Below are 20,614 nucleotides of genomic sequence, written 5' to 3'. Positions count from 1 at the left end.
CTAAATTATTTGTAAGCCTGACCCCTGCTGGCAATTTTCAAATATTATAAAATCTCATTTTTTCTGCTCTTGGAAGCCTCTAAAATGCCGAGGAACAGCTTTAGCACTGTCCAGGCCATTAAAAAATATCATCAATAACTTTCAGAAGAGACACCAAGCTAGTGGGGAAGGAGGATGCTGCAGCAGGAGACTGAAAAGGTCAGGAAAAATGGAAATTCAAAGTGGAATTAATGCTTTTAACGATGCATTTCTAAATGGATTGCAGAACAGGGCATGAGGAGAGCAACACTCTTCTCTGAGGAACAACAGTGCAACAGCTCCTGAAAGGTCACAGCCAGACACAGGACTCTCATCAGTACTTTCTCCATCCTTGACATGCTGAATTTTAATTGGGAACAAATTTCTCCCCATCCAGCCTCACAAATAATCTGATGCTGCCTTTCTCTGCCTGCAGAACTTGTCTCTGTGGTGAGGTTTAAGATCAGGCCTCTCAGTTGCCCTTTGAAAATCACTCACAGCAGCAGCCAGAAAACTCTTCCCAAAGACCTGAGACACAGCTGTAATGAGGGTAGATTCAAGCCATTACATTTTTGTGCTATTTCACCTGCAATTTTAGGATTCAATAATCTGTTTGTGCCCTTTGTGCCTCGCTGCTGAGCGCACGGTGATTTAAAGCCTGGGGCACTCCCAGTCAGGCAGCAGATATCACAGAATCCTGAAATGGTTTGTGGTGGAAGGGACAGTAAAAATCACTTAGTTCCCCACTCTGCCATGGCAGGGACACCTTCCCCTACCCCAGGTTGGTCCAAGCCCCATCCAACCTTGGACACTTCCAGGGATGAGGCAGCCTCAGCCTCCCTGGGCAACCCTCTCCCCACACCCTCACAGGGAAGAGAATTTCTTCCCAATTTCCCCTCTAGCCCTGGCTTGTGTCAGTTTAAGCCGTTTCTCCTTGTGCTACCGCTTCATGCCATGGTCAAAAGTCCCTCTTCAACTCTCTTGTAGCCCCTTAGGGTCATCCTGGGGTCTCCTCTTCTCCAGAGCCACCTGCAACAGGCACAGGAGCACCCCTGAGCTGGGGGTCCCAGCATGAGCATGGCCTTGGGCTCACCCCCCTGCTGTCTGCTCCTTCCCAGTGTCCCAGCTTTGGGGGCACCCTCATTTCCTGACACAATGTGGGGATGCAGGGCTTCTGCCATGCTCTGGGCAAGGTTAGCCCATTGAACCTGGGGCACTCCCTGCCTCTCCTTCAGGGACAAAACCTGCTGCTTCCTCTGCCCTGAGGAACACAAACATTGCTGCAGCCTTTGTGCCAAGAGGATTTTGGGACTGACTAGTGCTTTCACCGTTTATCCCTCTCCTATCTTATTTTTAACACTCTTAAGTGTCCTGGATCTCCAGTGGGAAAGCATTCAGAGCCATTAGCAAACAGTTTGTGCTATTCCAGCTTTGCTTCCCAGCCCCCTGGGAAACACTTCCCAATGGCAAAGAGAGAGAAGCAAGGGAAATCCTATCTATATATAAACACAGCAAAGCATTTGCAGCTGGTGGTTAAAATATGGAAGTCAAATATTGAAAAATATTTACTGGCTTGGCACTTGGATTTTTTTCATTGATGGAATTTTTTCATGAGGTTCACGTACAGGGATGGTTGTGCACTGCTTTGGGATGCACCAGCAGCCACAAAGGCAGCCTTGATGCACATTCCTTGTGCCTTTTCCCTCCAGGAACACCTGCACAAGAGAGGTGATGCTATTTTATCACCAGTTTGCAATCCTCCACTTGTTACATATTGGAGTTACCTGCAAGCAGGGAGAACAACCCAAGACAAATCCATGTGAGCACCATGAAAAGCAGGGTACAGAAACACCTGGGCACAGCACAATCCTCTACCAGTTTTTGGCCCATAATGTTTAAAAAGGACCTTAAAGATCATTCAGTTCCAGCCTCCCCACCATGGGCAGGGACACCTTCCACTAAACCAGATTCCTCCAAGCCCCATCCAACCTGGCCTTAAAAGCTGGTGTCTATTGTAAAAACAGCCCTGTGCCACAAGGAAGGAAGAAACATCAGTTACTTTCTGAAATAGCAACACCATTGTCAAGTTTCGTGATACAGGAAGAAACCATTTGAATTAATTTATGGAGAATTCATTAACTTCTCCAAACAGGGGTTTGGAAACATGAAAATATTTAATCTCTGGTAAAGATCTCTTCACCTGTCTAGAAGATTTTCCCGTATCAGACAGCTAAACCAAGAGTTGAAGGCTCCACAGGCATAAGGTAAATTGATGCCACCTCCATAACCTTTCACAAGATCAAATTTAGTGCAAGAATACAGATTCATTGGCATTTGCTCAGCCTCATGGATTTTCCCTCTTTTAAAAACAGAGCTTCCTACTGCCTTAAATGCATGTTTCCTTATCTCAAATCAGAAGGGGGAAGGAGGGAAAAAAAACCCACCTACAGCCTCAGGTCTCCTAAAATGACACTTGTGGGAATCAGGAGACATCCCACTGTGTGTTTTCAGTCTGTCTAAAAACCTGAGATCGTGAGACAAGGCTGCTGCTACCTCAGAAAGGAAAAAAGGGGGCAATCTGTTGGATTTTCAACAGCATCCACGCACTCCAAAAGTCTCTCTGAATCCAGAGCTTTTCAGTGGAATTAACCAGTGGAAACTCCCCCTACCATCACCCTTTTATCCTGGTTTTATTGGTTTTTAATGTTCTCAGCTGTGTTATGTGGCTGCCTGTGGAGATCACCAATGAGGACACGTCTCACAGAGGCCCCATCTGCCAAGGGGACAAGGCCATGTGGAAGAGCTACTGCAGAACAGGAAAATACTGAATGGAGCACAAAACGTATGTTGGGAAGATGCTATTAAGGGATCCAGATGGCATTGAGATGGTGTTAGGAGCAGAGCAGACAGAATATCAGCAAGTGTGACTAATGGGCACTGGCAAGGACATGAATTTCTTTTGAATTACTGTAACTCTACCCAGTCACTAAATCCACAGAAAACATTTAGGATTTACTGGGGTTGCAGCTTGACAGCAGAAAGAAAAAGTTCAGATTTGTTCCAGCTGAAAAGGTCCTTCAGCTGTTGCCACTTAAGTCTTCAGTGAAGTTCTTTTTAAATTTATTCCTTTTATTTATAGATTCTGAAATACCAGTTTCTGCACAGTTATCACCTTCCCTCTAAAAGGTGCTAATGCCCAAATGCTGTACTCTACAGTGCAGGAACTCAATGGGTTGACCACTGTTTCTTTTCACAGGATCTGCAGAATATAAACAAATATTATTTCAGAGGGAGCAGCAAAAAGTGTGAGAAATGACAGCATTAGCACTGCTTTTATTGTCTCTCCAGAAACGATGATGCTGGGAGAGAGTTTCACATTTAAAGTTATAAAAGGTCTGACGAAATAGCACTTTGTTCTCAAGAGAAGGAGGAAAAACTGATAAAGTCTTTCAAGTTTCTGGCTGAAAATTTACTTTCCATACTAAAGAAAAATGAGACAAAAGGTATTTTTCTTAAAAGCTCTCGTTCACTCACAGGAGGTAAATACAGATTCAAAGGATTAATATGGATTTTTTTTCCTCCTCCTTTATGTCTCCCCTGCTTTTGTTTTCAGAAGTGAGCTCCTAGCCACGGGGTCTATATGGAAATGTCTGGAGGCTCAACAGTCCATTCCTGTTCTGCACACTCCTCTTGCTGGCTCCTGTTTTCCACATTCCTTCTTGACAGCAGCTAACAGGGGAGACTGGGCTCAGCCCACAGCAGCTGACAGACCATTCTGTAGGTTACAGGATTTCAAAGACTACAATAAACTACAGAGATGGAAATAACTCCCTGAGAAACTGTGGCATTTCTTTCCCCTTTCCAATCTGGAAGTTTGTGTTCTTCCCCATGTTTTCTCCCAGAATTAGTTTCTGGCAGTGCTGTGTAGAAGGAAGGAGTAACAGTAGAGTTTGTGTTGCCATCCTTAGCAGCTACAGAGAATTGAGTGAACTGGTGCTGTTGAGGGTCACAGGAGGAGGATGAGCACAGCAGACCTTATCCCTTCCCATTCTGATCCCTGCTCTCCTCCAAACCCCTTCTGTTCTTTATTCACACCCACCCAGTTCACTGCTGCTGTATGGAGAGGACACATCCAGCTGAGCCACAAGGAGTGTTCTGATGTGGATCAGCACATTCTTCCTGAGCTCCAAAGGGCTGGGAGAATACAGTGATTTATTCTGTGTTCCTTTGAGAAGGAGCCTCTTCTGTGAAAAAAGAACTTGGCCCAGTTTCTTGAACAATGCTCAGAAAATGCAAAATAAAGTCCAACCATATTCATTGACTGCTTAAGTCTAGAAACATATGAAAAAAATCTTTATGGAGTCAATTCTGAGATTTCTCTCCATTTAGATGTGGAGTGCCTGAGAGTGTAAAGGAGATGTCTGAAGCAGTAATAGAAGCCAACAGTAAGGAGAAAGGAGCAGGGACTGGCTTGCAGTGCTCCAGCAAAGAAAGCCTCAGCAGAAAGAAAATGCTGAAGGCATTTACTGTTAGAGCTGAGCAGTGAAAAGGGTGATCAAAATCAAACAAATCCAAGCTTTGTAACTAAATAACCAGCTCTGTAACTAAATAACCAGCATCAGGGCCTGGGACAAGTATTTTAATCAGCCACGAGAACAAAAAGTGGTTAAGTAAAAAAAGACAGGAAAAAAAACCCGTCTGGAATTAAAACGTAGAACTGTGGCTGTTATGCACCCACAGCTTCAGGAGCAAGAGAGATGAAAAACTGAAATATCAACGTGAAACAACTGCAGAAGCTTGGCCTCTGCTGAAACAGCCTTCAGAGTATGGCCCATCATTGGAAAACAGCTCTGCACCATCAACCACCCCACTGGGAACTGGCCTGGGTTTGGGACACTGTGGGAAAGGTTTGACACCATTTCATGGAAGGAGGAGAGAGTGAGATTAGTAAAGAAATTCCTTAAAAACAAAGAGGGAAAATCAGGAGCTTTAGGGCTACTGTTGAGCTGAATCAAACACCATGATCCCATAAGAAGCAGGTTTTGGTGAGCTCCACTCATCCCTGCCCAGGAAATAGATTTTCATTCAGGCCAGAGCCAGACATCTCCATCCCCACTGCCAAAGCCTGTCTCCTCCCAGAATGGTCTGGACCCTGTGGAAGTCCAGCTGCTTCCCCCTACACACACTGTCCCTGAAGCTGCTCAGGTAATAGGCAGCAAATGCTGTTCAGGGAGGCTAAACAGCAAATAATGAGTCTTGGAGGGGAAAATAAAGAGCCTGAATATCTCCCAGATGAAAGGGTGCTGCAGCAACACCAACCAGGGAGAGAGAGAGACTGGGGAGGCACTGTAGAAAAACTCTGCAAACCTGCAGGTCCCAGAAGAGAGCAGACAGGCTGCTGGCTTTACTGATACACAGGCACATTATTAATCAGGACTGACAGGTTTAATGCTGCCAAGGAGGTGCTGAATACTCCTGCAGCAGTGCAAACCTCAGGTTTCAGAGGGTCCAGTGTGCCTTAGCACAGGAAAAGCCTGAATGAGCTAAAAAAAAAAAAACCACAAAAGGCAAAAGTTGATGAAGACAGGTTTATCTCCCTGAAAAAGGGAAGTCATAGCATTATCTCCTTCAGCAGAACTCAAACATATGATAGAATAAAAAAAGGAGATGTATGCCTTGGGCCTCCAGAACCATTACAGCACCTTGAGGGAACTATAGGAGCAAGTCCCCAAGATGAGGTGTACAACCCTAAAATGTATTGGAATAGCTTAGCTGAACATGTGTTATTTTCAAGCACCTCCCTCCTGCTATGGAACTGGGCTTTCAAAGCCATAAAACAAGCTCCAGAGGCAAAGCACAAGAGCAAAGCTATAACATACAGGCCAGTAATTTCTGCTTTCTACAAATTCTGCTTGCTGCAAAACCTTGCTTTCAGTCCTATGAGGCAGTCACACTTTATTGTGATGGAGCTGAAAATATAAAAGAATTAAGAAGTGAAAGTCCAGCCAAAGTCTTACATCAGCTGAGAATAAAATACTCAGTCTGTGAGGACCTGATTTGCTCAACTTAAATAAAAGGAACTTTATTAAACATTCAGAAACAGATGAACTTTTTTGTGTTCAGTATTTATTGCGTCACCTGCTTTGCAATGAAAGCTATAAAAGCTTTAATAAATACATGGAAAGGTTGTTTAGCTTCACTGTAGCTTTTGTAAATGCCCATGTATCCTCTGCTGAAATGCTGTTTTGTAACTTCTCTTTCACTGAATCACAACAGGTACCCCTCTGCCATCTCCAGCAATGCACAAGGGGAAACATCCCTCTTTTATCTCCAGTGCTACACATGCATCAGCAGCACAAAAGCTGGATTCTAAACCTCTTCACACACATGCCAACAGATCCTGTATTTACAGTCGAGATTTGGTCAAAATAACAAACAAACAGCAATGCTATTTCCACAGGAAATCAGTCAAGAGGGGGAACAGTGATGCAGGAGCCAGGCCTATGAATTAACTGACAGCAAAAGACCCCAAACATCAGAAGAAAAGAGCCTGAAGCCTCCCAAAAGATAGCAAAGCTTATAAAGTATCTAAATGCAGGACAGATCATGGGCTGAGTGTTTCTGCTAATGCTTCATGGGGTTCTCACATCCATAAAAGCTGGTGAGAAAATAAAACTTGTGCTCAGAAAAAGAACATCGTACTTCAGGAATACAAGGAAAATATGTTCTGATCATCATCCCATTGCCTGAACAGCAGGCAGCCCACGGACACAGGCAGTCTATACACATAAAACTCATGCACTAAAGCATGGTGAGTTCCTGTACCTGCTGCTCCACCAGGTGATGACAAAAACCATAGCAGGCAGTGGAACTGCCCCAGGCATTTCCCTTCTCATTAGTTCCACCAAAAAGAGTGGAACCTGCTCGGCCTTCCCCTTGCTCTGCCTACCTGAGCGTGTCCACCTCCTCCTTGGTGATGGCAGTGCTCTGCTCAGCCGTGCACTGCTGAGACTTCAGGACCTTCATCTCCACCTCCAGCTGCAGGAGACAAAAGGCATTAGTTCCTGCAGCACTGCTAAGGGCACACACAAACAGCAAAGGGAGCAGGAAATCATGAGGTTCTGCACAGGGCAGACTTCTCATGATACAGATGTGAAGCACAACTTCTCTCGTGTTGGATGTCAAAACCTCTCAGAACTCTCCTTCCCTTTGCAATTCCTTTTGCCTTTCCTGACATTTTCTCCACAACAGATGAGGCACAGAAAGTTGAATGTTACTAGCAAAGCTTCTGTTTCTCTTTCAGCTATTTCCCCTATTTTCCCCCATGGATAATGGGAGGCAGAAGACTCTGTGTGGCATTAGGAGCTTGCTGGGACCTGAGGTTCAGGATTGATAGTTCAACCTCACTCAGTTCCCCTCCCAGAAGAAATGAACCACAGGATTACACTGTCTTGTCCACAACAGCTCTGAGACACAGATACATTGAATCCAAAAGACTGGGGAATATTTCCAGCACTTTCCAATATACACTTCTAGCTCTAGCTACTCAGGTAGCTCTGGCTGAACAAACAAACAATTAAGAATATTTTCTGCCTCTGGCTTTGTTTGGGTAAGAACTCACAAGAAAGTATTTCAAAACTCTGCAGACATGAGAACTTCTTACCCAGACTCTACAATTCCCAGGCTCCCTGACTTGTAGCAGTCTGGATGCCTAATTCAGAGTTCATGACAATGCACAGATTGATAAACTCCATATGCTACCTGTTTCTAAACCCCTCAGAAAATGATTTATTATGAAGTGTAAGCAGAGACAAACTACCTAGAGGATACTCAAACTTCTGCTCCAACACCTACTCCCAGCTCAGACCTTCTTCACATACTCATCCTTGAGATTCTGGACTTCCTTTTGTCATCTGTCTTTTCACCACCTGTTGACTAATTCCCCTAATAAATCTGTTGATGGAAATTATATTTTTTCACCCAGGAGGAAAAAAATAAGCAATCCAGCCTTAATTATAAATGCAAAACTTATGACCACAGAGAGTTCAGTGCTCAGCATCAGGGAAATAATCCATTAATATACCATTCCCTGCAACAGCATAGATTAGACTTGTAGAGCAAAATCCCATTGCAAGGGCAAACTTCTGCAAGCTTTTTGCAGAAACTCTCCAATTTTACAAGAAAAAGGAGCATTTTGTCACGGACAGTCATATTGCTTAGACAGAACTGAAGTTCTGACATGCTGCCTCTTTGCCCTTCCATACTTAACAGAAAAGACAGGCAGAGCATGGCAGTGCTGTTGGCAGGAGAGGGCAGATAATAGATGGTTGGATTATGCTCCCACCCCCTTCTGACACCACAGGAACAGAGCAGAAGAAAGCACCAAAAAATGGTTTGACCTAATTCCCCCTGACACCCCAAAAAGCCCTGCATTCTCCCCCTGCCTGTCAAGAAACATCTAGGAATAAAAAATAAGCAAAGGCCCACCTGCATCATCAGGCTGTACAAATGTTAATGCATATTAGCTGCCTGATAAGATTATCACAGCCAGAAATGCTTCCCTCAATTTTCTGATTACTGAGCTTATCTCTCCCAGCTCAGCCCATCACAGATGGCTGGGGATAAAGCAAGCACACCAGATAATTCCAGGAATGTGAACAAAAGGTACTGGGATGAGGAGTAGGCTTCAATTCCAACCTACTTCTAGCAGGAAAACACTCATTATGCCTCCTGTTTCCCATGTCTGCTGAAGCCTGGATGTGTTTGCTGTCAGGAGTTTGAGGATGCTTTCTCTGCTGAGTGAGGGCAGCACTTGAGGATGGAAGGGCAGGTGAGTTGTTTATCACTGGCTAAGAGGGCTCATGAGCCTCAAGCCCACGTGGCACCTGCTCACCCAGACAAATCACAGCCACCTTCTTGGGGGACAAGGGGGACATTCCCCACAGCTGGGTGAGCAATCTGCTCTTGGGATCTGGGGGCTCTTGTGGCTGCACAGAAAAAACAGAGTGTGTGACAGGAAAAGGAGATGGGAGAGTGAACACAAGTGAGCTTGTGAGAAGCACCTCACTCGATACACAAAATCAGTGCCAGGTATGCTCAGGATGAGATGCTGCTGGGTTTCTAAGAATGAGCTGCTGAAGGAGAATGAGGAGGAAAGGGCACATGGGCTGTAAGGGCATTTCATCTCATTTTTATGTCTTCACAATTTGCAAGCACCAAGACTCCCTGGACTGAAAACCTGATGTGCCTGAGGTGAGAAGAGACAGGAGGGCACAGTGATTTCACTACAGATGAAACTGGCTCGAGGAGTGAGATGTTGACACACACCTGCTTCCCAAAACTAGGACTAAAACTACTGGAGAGTTTAAAGTTCAGGCCAAGACACAATTTTGTGCCACAGGAAATTACTGCCACTCAAAGCTCACTAATTGTTGATGAAATAAGAAAGTAAAACAATTAAGGTGTTAAACACCTCATTCAAAACGTGTTGTTTCCAGGTTTCATCCCTAGCAGTCATTAGGAAAACATCCCTTACTGCCAATCTCACCAAAGACATTAATATATCAGATATTAAAAATGCTATTTATTATGTTATTAATGTATTTTCCAGGACAAAAACAGTTAATTGAGATGAGATGGAGTGGATTACTCCTGGTACTCAATTCTGCTTTTCTGAAGGCAATAGAGTGCAAGCAGCAAGACCAAACAAGAATTAAGAGAATGACTAAAAATAAGGAATCTGTTGAAAAAGCCCAAGAGGTGAGGAGCTTTCCAAGATCATTCCCTTTGACACAGCCTCAGGATAGCTCTGGAATGGCTGATGAGCATGAAATAATTCACCACCAGTTTGTCCCTTCCTGTCCACTGGTCCTCAGTACCTGTGCCAAAGAACAGACTCAAGAAAACACAAGGAAAAGAAGAGCCAAACCCTCCTGCTGCTTTCTCTGCCCAATTCCCATCACATCCCTTTTCCTAAATTGATTTCCAGCCCTGGTCTCTTGTTCACCAGATGCCACTTTCAGCAGGCATTTTATGCTTTTTGAACCAACTCACTATTCCTAGCTAAACTCTTCCAATTTTTATCAATAATTTTATGTGACTGGCTGAGTTAAACTTTTATTGCTTTGAATACATTAAACTAGTAGAAGTCATTACCAAGCAGAGAGGGGAAAAGGGCTGCTCAAATTACAGCTCACTGCTGTATTCCCCCATTCCATACCAAACGACCCAGGTCAGCCTTGATCTTTTAACTGGCATTGAGAGCAGACAGGGAACATTGTTGTGAAAATACAGCATTGTGCTTCTTGTCCTGAAAGCTGCACAAGAGGGACCTAAGGACCTACCTCATCTGCAGGAGCTTCAGGGAATGTATCACCCAGGATCAGATCCCCAGTGATAGTCCCACCCTACAGAACACATTAGCAACTTGTTATTTTAATAGTTTTTAAAGCTACCTAAGGTTTTTATGATAAGGCAGAATAATGAGTAGTATCAAAGCCCATGGATGAATAAAACACATGAACAGGTACTTAGTATTTTGAGGATGTGTTGCTCTCAAAATGTACTGGTGCCCCTTGTTCTCAACCTACAGTAATCCCATTTATCCTGAACTATTTTATCTCTTTCAATTCTTAAGCATGAATTCCAGCACAGCTTTATTACTCTCCATAAAAAGTGATCAGGACACATACAGGATATAGACTGATTTTAGAATGCCCATTGTCAAAAATATGCAAGTGCCCCAAAAGATGAAGTGCAAATAATTTTTCCAAAATAAGTACTGCCATCATTATTTACTAAAGGAGAAAGAGAGGAAGGAAGAATGCAGATGCATTTTCATCTAGTATTTAATGATATGAAATATCATTCTTCTTTCAGCCTTACTTTTAAACCTGCCTGGACAAGATTCCAAGAAGGTGGTTCTCCTCCAAGTGTTAATGACATAGCAAACACCCACAGCAGGGTAAGAAATATGTTCCTCACTGCTTCTCTCTTCTGTAGCAATTCTTTAAAGACATATGAGATTACAGAAAAAAACAAAATTATAAATTGATCTCCTGACAGCTAGAAGAAACAGAACTTTAGAGAGTTGATTTTCTTGGTATATTTCTGGCATTTGTCATTTCTGACCCATTTTGTCCCCTCCAAGCAAGCACCCTGAGTCTCTGCAATGCCATGGACCCATTGTTCCTCACATTCAACTCCATCAGGTTTCAGCATTAATGGAGAAAAGCTTTCCCAGAGCCTCCCACTGACCACTGCTGCCCACACCCCATCTTCAGAGTGAGGCTTATCACAGGTCAGATCAGTCAGCCCTGAAAACCATATTTACAAACTTCTGAAAGTTTTAAACACGCTGCCCAAAACAATGATCAAATCTCTCTTCAGGTGACTCATTTTGGGTAGTAAAGGACTCAAAATCTAAAGTATTTCAACTCACTGCCAAAGTAGGATTTGCATGTTGAAAAAAAAAAAATGGGGGCTGGTTTACTCGCCCACATCATGTACACACATTTCACAGAACACATGCTGGAGACATACAGTTATTATTTGAATAATGAGTGCATTTTAGTGAGGGGCTGATACAGCAATCTTATCCTGATGAAGTGTGTCTGCACGTCATTCAGCATTTTTGGAACTGTAAAAAGCAGGAAATGCTGAATCCATTATAAATGTCTAAAGGTTTATTTAACAATGGGCTGATGCAACATCCTTTGAAAGGCCTTCCTCAGCAAAAGAGCTGATTTTGAACAGCAGAGATAAATGGGAACTGAATTGCACAGAGCCAGCGTGGAAAGGTGAATTGAGAGGTTGTGTTGGACTACAAGTCTCAACACAATTCAAGGAGCTATTTCAGTACATAAATATTTAAAATGTATGAACACCAAGCAGACTTGGAAAGGAAGAGTGTATGCTAAAATAGAGAAGAACAGAGAAAGGGGACCCCGGGTGTGACCCATGCTCTGGGGTCTGAAAACAGGCAGAGCAGCACCTTGACATGACAGTGGTGCCATTTGTGCTTCTCTCCACTGGATGTAGCAGAAACTAAGGAGCTTCTCTGCCTCTTCCCACAAGGTGTTGTCTACAAGCTTATAAATCTGGCATCAAAAATCCAATGTACATGAAACCTCAGTGAGTTTACTTTGGATGTCCAGCAATACCACAGCAAAGTAAGCCACCATGCTGAGCACTTCAGAGATCATTCTGCTCAGCAAAAGCACCACCACCTCTTCCATATGCCCATCCCACTGGCATTCTGAAGGGCTGTTCCCCCAAAACATCTGCAGAGAAGAACACAGAGGGAGAACTAAGCCTCACCAAATTTCCTAGTGAACTTTACTCTTCTTCAAAAAATAGGGCAGTACTTGTAAAACAAAATATTGCCTGCCATTTAGAAACAGGCTAAGCAGCCCAGGATTAGTTGGTACATTTTCTTGGGAAAATTAAACCTTGATGCCATAGTGAAACAAAAGCAATAAAGACAAAGAAAATCAGATATTCAACAAAAAGTGGTTTGGAACTACCCATCTCCCAGTTGGCTGAAGAAAAAAATATGTATTTTTTTTCCTCTTGGAAGATGAAGGCTGGCTGGATCACAGTCACCAGTCTCGAGGGGCTCCACCATCTGTAACAAACTTGCTGTGCTTTTATCACTGAGAAGTCAGGGCTAGGAGCAACCTCTCAGCAAACATTTTCCTAAAAATGTACTCATGCATATATATTATTGTTGATACACACACACTGGGAAATGGACATATGCTGACTTCTGCTTCTCTCCAATACAGTCTGGACTCTGGCTTTTCTCCTCCTGTTGCAGTAAAAAGAGAGCAATTTTTCAAGTTTATACCAAATGTCATTCTATTTCATTTCCAAATATAATCTCCCAGAGAGAAGGTTCACTTGCCCTATTTCCAATCTCTAAAGTTAATACACAAATTTATATTCCTTTCTCCCACTCGCTCTCCTAAATTAAGAGGTGTAATTACTGGGAAGGCTTGCTACAAACAAATGGAGTGCCAGGGGAGAAGGAGCTGTCAGGGCTGGACGTCTGCAGCAGCCACCCTCCCCTGTCCCCCTCCCTGGAGGACCCTGCTTATGAGGCAGTTTCTGTCTTTCCCATTAGCAGGGGTGGCTCACACACAGGAGCAGATGACAACCTCTCCCTTTCCAGCCAGGGCAATCATAAGGGACAAAATTAACTCCAGCCTGCCAAGGCCCACTGGTGCTTGCCAGGATGATTGCTCCCCAAACCCACCTTTTGCCCCTCCTCAGCTCTGCTGACCTCTCAGGCAACATTGAGCTCCTTAAGAACAGCAGAGAAATGCAGATTTGAGATCTAAAAATTCAGTCCCAGTCTCATCACTCTCCCCCTTCCTCATACCCAGCACCCTCTCCAAAGGAAGATTGATTATTATAATCAGACTTAGCTCTGACACAGCATTTGCATTTTCAAAGCACAGCATAGTCATTAACTAATTCATCTACCCCAAGGGAGCCTTAACGAGCATTCACCTCTCTCCCCTCTGATTCCCAATGCTCAGGCAGCCTGCAACTTGCCTTCCAACACCTCCCCTCCACATTGTGTGGCACCAGCACAACTTGGGGAAACTCCAGACAGGCTCAGCAAGCTGAACTCAGCCCTGCTGCAAAGGAACAAGAGGACAAATGCACAGACAGCCCATTTTAACCAGCCACTCTGTGGTTTCCATACCTAATCACAGCAGGACAGGGTATGGCAGGAAACTGTTCTGCAAAATAAGGCCAATGCCACATGAGTCCCAAAATGCCCAAACCTGAGCTGCCTGCCCAGCTGCAAGCATGTGAAGAAGGAATCACCATCACATCACACCCCCAAAGCCCCAAATTCCCCCTGCACAGCCCATCCAACAAGTTCTTCCTTAAACACCTACAACACACCTTTGCTCTGTGACTCCTGCCCCTCTCGAGCGTCTTCTCACATCCCAACACCACCAGGTGCCCACCATTCCCACCCACCCACCTTCCTGGGTGCTGTATTTATTTCTATTTAGTAATCTGGGATGGGTGCAGGATGTGACTTTGGAAATAAGCACTATTCCTATTTCAGATGCATGGAAGCTGGTTCAGAGCTCAAAATTAACAAACCTGGAAAGTTCATGGGGAAGAAGAGCAAACATCTTGTACAAGAGACACACAGAGCAGGGGAACTGAAGATATTAATTTAAACCCATGAGTTTATTCAAGTATAATTACACATTTCAGCCCTCACTCCAAGAAAGGAGCAGACAAGGAATCTCTTCCTCTCAGCCTGTCCTGCCCACGCTTGCAGGCACTGCTGAGACCTCACTGCCACTGCTTGACAGCAAAACACCTTTGACAGCTCCACATCCAAAACCCTCTCTTTGCTTTAACAGCTCATTCTGAAGAAGGATCACCTAATTTCCATGTTCATTCAGCTCAGAGCTCTCTGCTGTTATCAGCCTTGCTCCACCACTTCCACCAGGCGTGTAGATGACTGTTTCCTTTAATTACTACCGAAAGCTCCTCCCAGCCAGGGAGAACAAAACAGCTGGTGTCCACCGAGAGAAGGCAACTCTGGAGTAATTAGCCTTAACTGGCTGACACCTCCTACCCATTACTCCTGGTTAGAACAGCAAAACACAGAATAAGAGCCTGTTTAGGGAACCTGTCAAGGTGCCAGACTGGATGTGCCACATCCCTGCCCAGCGTGGCTGTGGTGCTGGCACAATGCAGTTGTCTGCTCTTGAGAAGAGCATCACACAGATCACTTCTTTCATGCAGGAATAGGCATGTTTTGCTAGAATCAAGACTTCTAGCAGCTATAATTTACAGGCAAAGCAACAAATAAATCTGCAAAGATGTCATACCTCCTCCGTACAGAGCTTGAATACAGTTTGTTTCCTAAAAATATAGCCTCGAGGAGTTTCCTGAGCATTCAGTCAAGAATTCTCATCAAACAGGAGCTTGTAATCCCACCTCTCACTCCCTCCATCAGTTTTCTAGTTGAAAAATCATCACATAATAAACAGTCAGAAAAGAATCTATGCAGTTACCAAGCACCTAGGAAGATCAAAGGGGAAAGAGGAATCCAACATCCATTTTTGTTTCTTTGTTTTCTAACATAAACACAGTGGAATCAATCCTGCTTAATAAAGTAAAGAGAGCAAAGGAGCCTTCACTGAATGCTTGAACTTAATCTTCTTTCCCTTGCTCACATGGAACAACACACAGCCTGGGCTTTTAGGAACAGCTCTCTCTCTCCTGCTGCAGCTCCAGACCAATTTTGCAGTTCACTACAGCTGGGAGCACTGTTTGCTGGCACATCTTGGCAGGGGCCAGCAGAGCTGCCTGCTAAAGCTGCTCTCTGAACTCCCAGAGCTGGGAAATGTGAGGATGGGGCAAGGGCCCAGCCATGTGAAAGCAGCAGCTCCCCTGACAGGGCCTCCCAGCTGCTTTAAAGGAAGCTGCAGAAGCCCAGCTCCCCAAACCCTGCCCAAAGAACAGGTTAATTAGATAGAGCAGGTTGAATATTTTCTAGCTAAATGACCCATCCTGAGATTAGCCTGTGACAAAAAGCACTGGGCTTTTAATGTATAAAAAGTGAGCAATCTCTCTCCTGGTGCCAAAACCCAAAGGTCACAGGGCCCTGCCAAGACTGCTCTGCCCATTTCAGCCTCTGGGATGATGCCTGCAGGAACCTCCAGTTGCCAGCAGCAGTCACAGAATGAAAGGCAAACAGCAATTCCCTCTCAAATACCATATGTTCAAGTCTTGTGCCAAAGCACAAACCTGGCATTTTAACCTTTGGTGAACATGTTCTTGCTGCCACCAACAATAAACTCTGAGGCCCAGCTCAGAGGAAAGGTGTACAGGATGTGCAGTGATGACATTAGCACTGAACACAGCATTAACAGGACAGGGCCTGGCAGGAGCTAGATTTTATACAGCCAGTCTTTAGAGGTTAATGAAATATTCATAAATAAGTTAAAATTCTCCTGACAAGCCAGATCCTGTAATACAACAAAGAGTTGTCAGCCTCAATTAAGCAATTCCAAAGAGGTAGGGCTCTGCCATTCATTATTTACCAAGAGGTCACAGGAAAAATTCTGCTCTATGATCTCCTCGTCTCCATGGATAAATTGGGTTTTACAGCTCCTGCTGGAGGACTCTGCTGCCCTGACAGACCCCAGCCTGCCACAGTCACTACCTACCCCCAGCAACCATCAGCCAAAGGCAAGAAACACTGGGAACAAGCTCTTCTAAGGACACACACACAAAAAGATTGAAAACAAATGATGTAACAAGCTGATTAGGCTGTCAGTGTAAGGACTAAGTCTTGAAACTTGAACTTTTTTTTAAGCCTTTGTCTCCCTTTTTGTATACACAAAGCCAGCCCCAGGCAAGAAGAGAAGTATCCAGCAACCTTTGATCTGCAGGCACATCCTCTGAACATGCCCTCCATGGCCCCCCCAGATCCCAGAGCTGCAGAGCTTCACGTTCCCCCTGCATGTTCAGAACAAGCTGTGCTTACAGAATTGGATCTCTTGCATCTCTCAGGATGGTCTTCTTCTGATGCAGGCACAGCTTCCCAGAGCTGTGAAAGCAGGAGGAAACTGGTCTCCAACCTTGTTACAAGGAAGCTGTAAATCTGTTATTATTTTGTCCTGCTCTAACACAATTGTTCAACAGCCCCAGGTCTTCCTTTCCCTCTCTGGACATGCACTGGCATTTCATGTTCCTTCTGCATTTTAGGAAGGCAGAAAAAAGGAGCAGAAATTATAGAATCCTAGAGGTCTCCTGGACCTCTCACCTGGTTTTCTCAAAGTGCTGAACATAATGTAGAGCCCCTGCATTCTCCAGGAAATTTTAGCTCAGCTAAATTGAACCAAGTCAGTCTGAGGCAGCCCATAAACTTCATTCAGGTTCTGTAGAGATGAATGAAGCCTGGAAAAGCACAATTCTTGCATGTCCATTAAATACCCTTTTACATCTCCAGGCTGTGCCTAGTATAATGAAGGCTCTGACAGTATCCCTGTCCTGTTCTCATTTAACCAAGGAACTCAGTGTAACTCAGATTTTAGTGACAACAGTGACACTGGCAAGGACCACTCCAGCTGCAGCACCTTCTAAACAGGACAACTACTCACTTTTCTCACTTTTCCCACTTTTCTCCTCTGCTCAACAACTGAGGAGAAAAAAACCTCCCCACTTCTCCCTCTCCAGTCCCTGTTATCATCATGCCTGTCAGTACAGCTCAGGTTTTAGGGGTACACCTGTGGCATGGAGGCCACCCCAAATGATGGGCTGGGAATTAGGGCAATGTCCATGAGTCCCATCTGAGCTGGAATTGCTCTTCAGGTCTGGGTCAGATCATTTACCCCCAGTCTGGCAGCACCTGCTCTTCACTTCAGGCAGCCACACTTCCCCCTCCTGACAGTGCTAACCCCGTGTCAGCTCTTATCACATTGAGAGAGCAAATGAAAACAATCCTGCTGAAACCAAACACTGCTGCTGTGTCCCATAAAACTTCCACCTTAATGGATCCAACAGCAGGTTCATTTGTGTAATGGGACTTTTAAACAGACCGTTTATTTCTTTTTAATTTGAAGGGAATGTGCTATTTGATCCCATGTGCCCGGCTGGATTTTTAAAACAGAGATAAAACAGGAGAATTGACTCACTAAGTCTCTCCTTCTCACCTAATTAAAAGAGCATTGGGATAGAAACGTGCAGAGGTGTAATGCTGATCACCTCTCCAGCTTACAGCAGTTTGGCAGCTCTCATCCACCAGGATCTCAAGGATGCCTCCACACTCCCTGCTTTGCCCACAGTCACCTGCCACAGATGTTTCTGATGGTGCCACACTCTGTGTGCTGAACATGAATTTTCCAAGAGGGAACACAGCAGGTGCAACACACCAACTGAGGCTGTTCATCATTCCCCAGGCTAAGAGAGGGAGAAAAAAAAATAACCTTGTCTGTGTAGCTCAGAGCTCACTATATTCCTACCCCGTGGGGAATAGCAGGGACCAGTTTTAATGTAGTTGTTTACAACAGGCACTGAGAACTCTCTGCCAGGGAAAGGACAAGTGCACTCCCATCCCTCTATTCTAGGCTTCACTCCACCTTCAGAACCAAAACTCCACAGTAAAAACAGGGGGAAGACTCAAAATAGGGCATCAATGATTCCTGCACAATCATCCCCCTCTTCTAAGAACTCATAATTCAGAATTTACAGGATCACACGATAAAGTGAAGAATGATATAAACACTGTGAAGTAAACAAGCAACAAATGGCTTTGCTGAAGTAAAACTAAAACTACCTGATAGAGAAAAAGATGTCTCAGACACATCCAAAACAAACAAAATTCAATGAAGGCCTTTGGTCTAAAAATACAAACGCACAAACACAATTACTGAGAGCACAGAGGCTTTACCACAGAGGAGCATAAACTGATCAGAAAGAGGAAACTACATGAAAACAGAAGAAACAGCACAGAATTGAAATGTCAGAGTGCAAGTCCCAAAACAGCTCCTACAAATTGAGCTTTCCTCAGCCAGAAACTCGAGAGGAGGACAGAGTGGGGCAGATGAACTGATCTCATCAGGAGGAACATCAGCACTGGGGGGCACTGGAAATGGAGATTACCTGGATACAGCTCAGCTCTTCCACCACAGGACTGGAAGAGGCTCCTGCCTCTACTCCATGATCCTGTAGAAGACACTTTTGCAAAAGCTACTGCAGGAACATCACCTGGAATGATGTGACCACTCTGATAACTCATCTTCAAAGGAGAGATGGAAAGAGGAAGAGATTTAAAGCAAGCTGCAAGATTCATGAGGAAACTGAAGAGCCTGTTTTAGGAGAAGGCTGCAAGAGCTTGATTTGTTTAACCTAGACAAATGAAAGGCTGGGAGAGAACAATTGTTCTCTATAAATATGTCACAGCATAAATATGAGGGAGGAAGAACAGTCACTGTGGTTTAAGGAGAATATTAGCACAAGAAAAAAATGGATATTAACTGCACATATATTTTCACTTGGAACTGGGAAGATTTCAGCTATCAGAGCAGTCTTCCCATGACAGTAATGGTGCAAACAACCAAAGCAGTTTCAAGACAAGCTTGATAAATTTATGGACTGAGATATATACTGAATTTGCCTCAGTTACTGAAGGACTGGACTTTATGATCTAAAAGTCCTCTTCCAGTCTTCTGTTACTACATCATTTCATTCTGGATTAGCTTCTTTTGCTGTCTTTTTATAACCAGGTTCATGCTTTTCAATCTGATTTGAGAAGTGGATATTTCTCTAAGATTGCCTCACTAAAACTATTCACCCTGCTGCTCAGCTGAGTGCCACACTGCTCATCTGTCTTGGCTTTGCTGGCCTCACATAAAGTGTTAGGATGAAATCTGTCACATGGGAAGGAGATTTGCTGTCACCTGCTAAATCAATTCGGAAATTATGTAATACACTTTTGATAGATGGAGACTTCCTGCACCAGTCAGTTGTCTCCTGCCCCTCCCAACCTGTTGGTTCTAAAGATGTTCCAGCAAAGCTTCATTTTTATTTATCACTACTGTGGTTCAGCCCTCTAATCCCACATTTAATTGCCTTCCTGTTACAGAAAATACAGAGAATTTACATTTCCACTAATGAACACCACTTTTGTTCTTGTTCTCAGTCTGTTGTATTTCTTGCTTTCTGTTCAGTAACTCTTAAACAAGAATTAAATTAGCTCTATTGGCCATTAATCCAGGGCAGGTATTCCTATACTAAAGTTCATATTTTTTCCTATTATCATTGGTGTTACCTGTAAATTAAAAACATAGTAATAACTTTTCCATATTGCCTTCCAGTTAACAGTTAGTTCCCAACTACATCAAGCTCAGTGTTGTCTGAGTTTATTTTCTTCATGTCCTCTCCTTTCTGTCTCCATTTCTACTCCTGATAACCATCAGTGTAGGCAGTCACTGACATTTAAGTTAATCCTAAACATTATGATTTCATCAGACTGAACACATGATTGGCTCTTTAACTATTGCTGACCTGCTGCTCTTAAGTAAAGGTCTCCCCTTCTCTGCAAAGGGTTAACCAACACTTTTCCTCAAGGCAAGGGGCGTTGATTATATTAATTTGAAGGTGTCTTTATTCCCTCTGTAAGGACACTCAATTTATGCCATTCATTTGGTGATGGCTGCATTCTTGGACTTCAAATCTTCTTTACCTCCCACCCTGCTAAGCAATTCCTCTGATTCTTATATCCATCCTTTTTAATCTGCTGGAGGGTGAAATTTAATTTGTTCCAAAGAGCAGTCTATAGATTTCAGAGCCCACACGGGCCAAGCTGTCTTTTGAAGATGAAAGCCAAAAGATGCCCAAAGCACCTCAGGGTAATGAAAATACAGGTGATGCTTTTTTAATACCAAGCCAACTTCCCTCAGGGATTAATGATGGAGAACAAAAAATCTTGACATGAATGCCCCCTGCTACACAACCAGACTGGAAGAAAGAGTAAGATCACAGAGCAGAGCTGTTGCTTGGATGCCAAGCTTGAGCCAAACAATCTCCTCGTGTCTATAAAGGGATATGA

The 20,614-nt window shown here is 43.9% G+C and overlaps 1 protein-coding gene across 3 annotated transcripts in view; it reads right to left on the bottom strand.

Moving 5' to 3' along the window:
- Positions 1-20,614, bottom strand: part of MAD1L1 (mitotic arrest deficient 1 like 1) — a 349,791-nt gene that overhangs the window by 155,576 nt on the left and 173,601 nt on the right. For all 3 annotated transcript variants that reach the window (XM_077186910.1, XM_077186911.1, XM_077186912.1), the window contains one exon: positions 6,968-7,056. In XM_077186910.1, coding sequence (XP_077043025.1) covers positions 6,968-7,056 — 89 coding nt within the window. The remainder of the gene's footprint in view (positions 1-6,967; positions 7,057-20,614) is intronic.

Source organism: Agelaius phoeniceus, chromosome 16, assembly GCF_051311805.1.
Source record: "Agelaius phoeniceus isolate bAgePho1 chromosome 16, bAgePho1.hap1, whole genome shotgun sequence".
Taxonomy (NCBI): domain Eukaryota; kingdom Metazoa; phylum Chordata; class Aves; order Passeriformes; family Icteridae; genus Agelaius; species Agelaius phoeniceus.
This window is presented reverse-complemented; position numbering and strand designations above follow the sequence as displayed.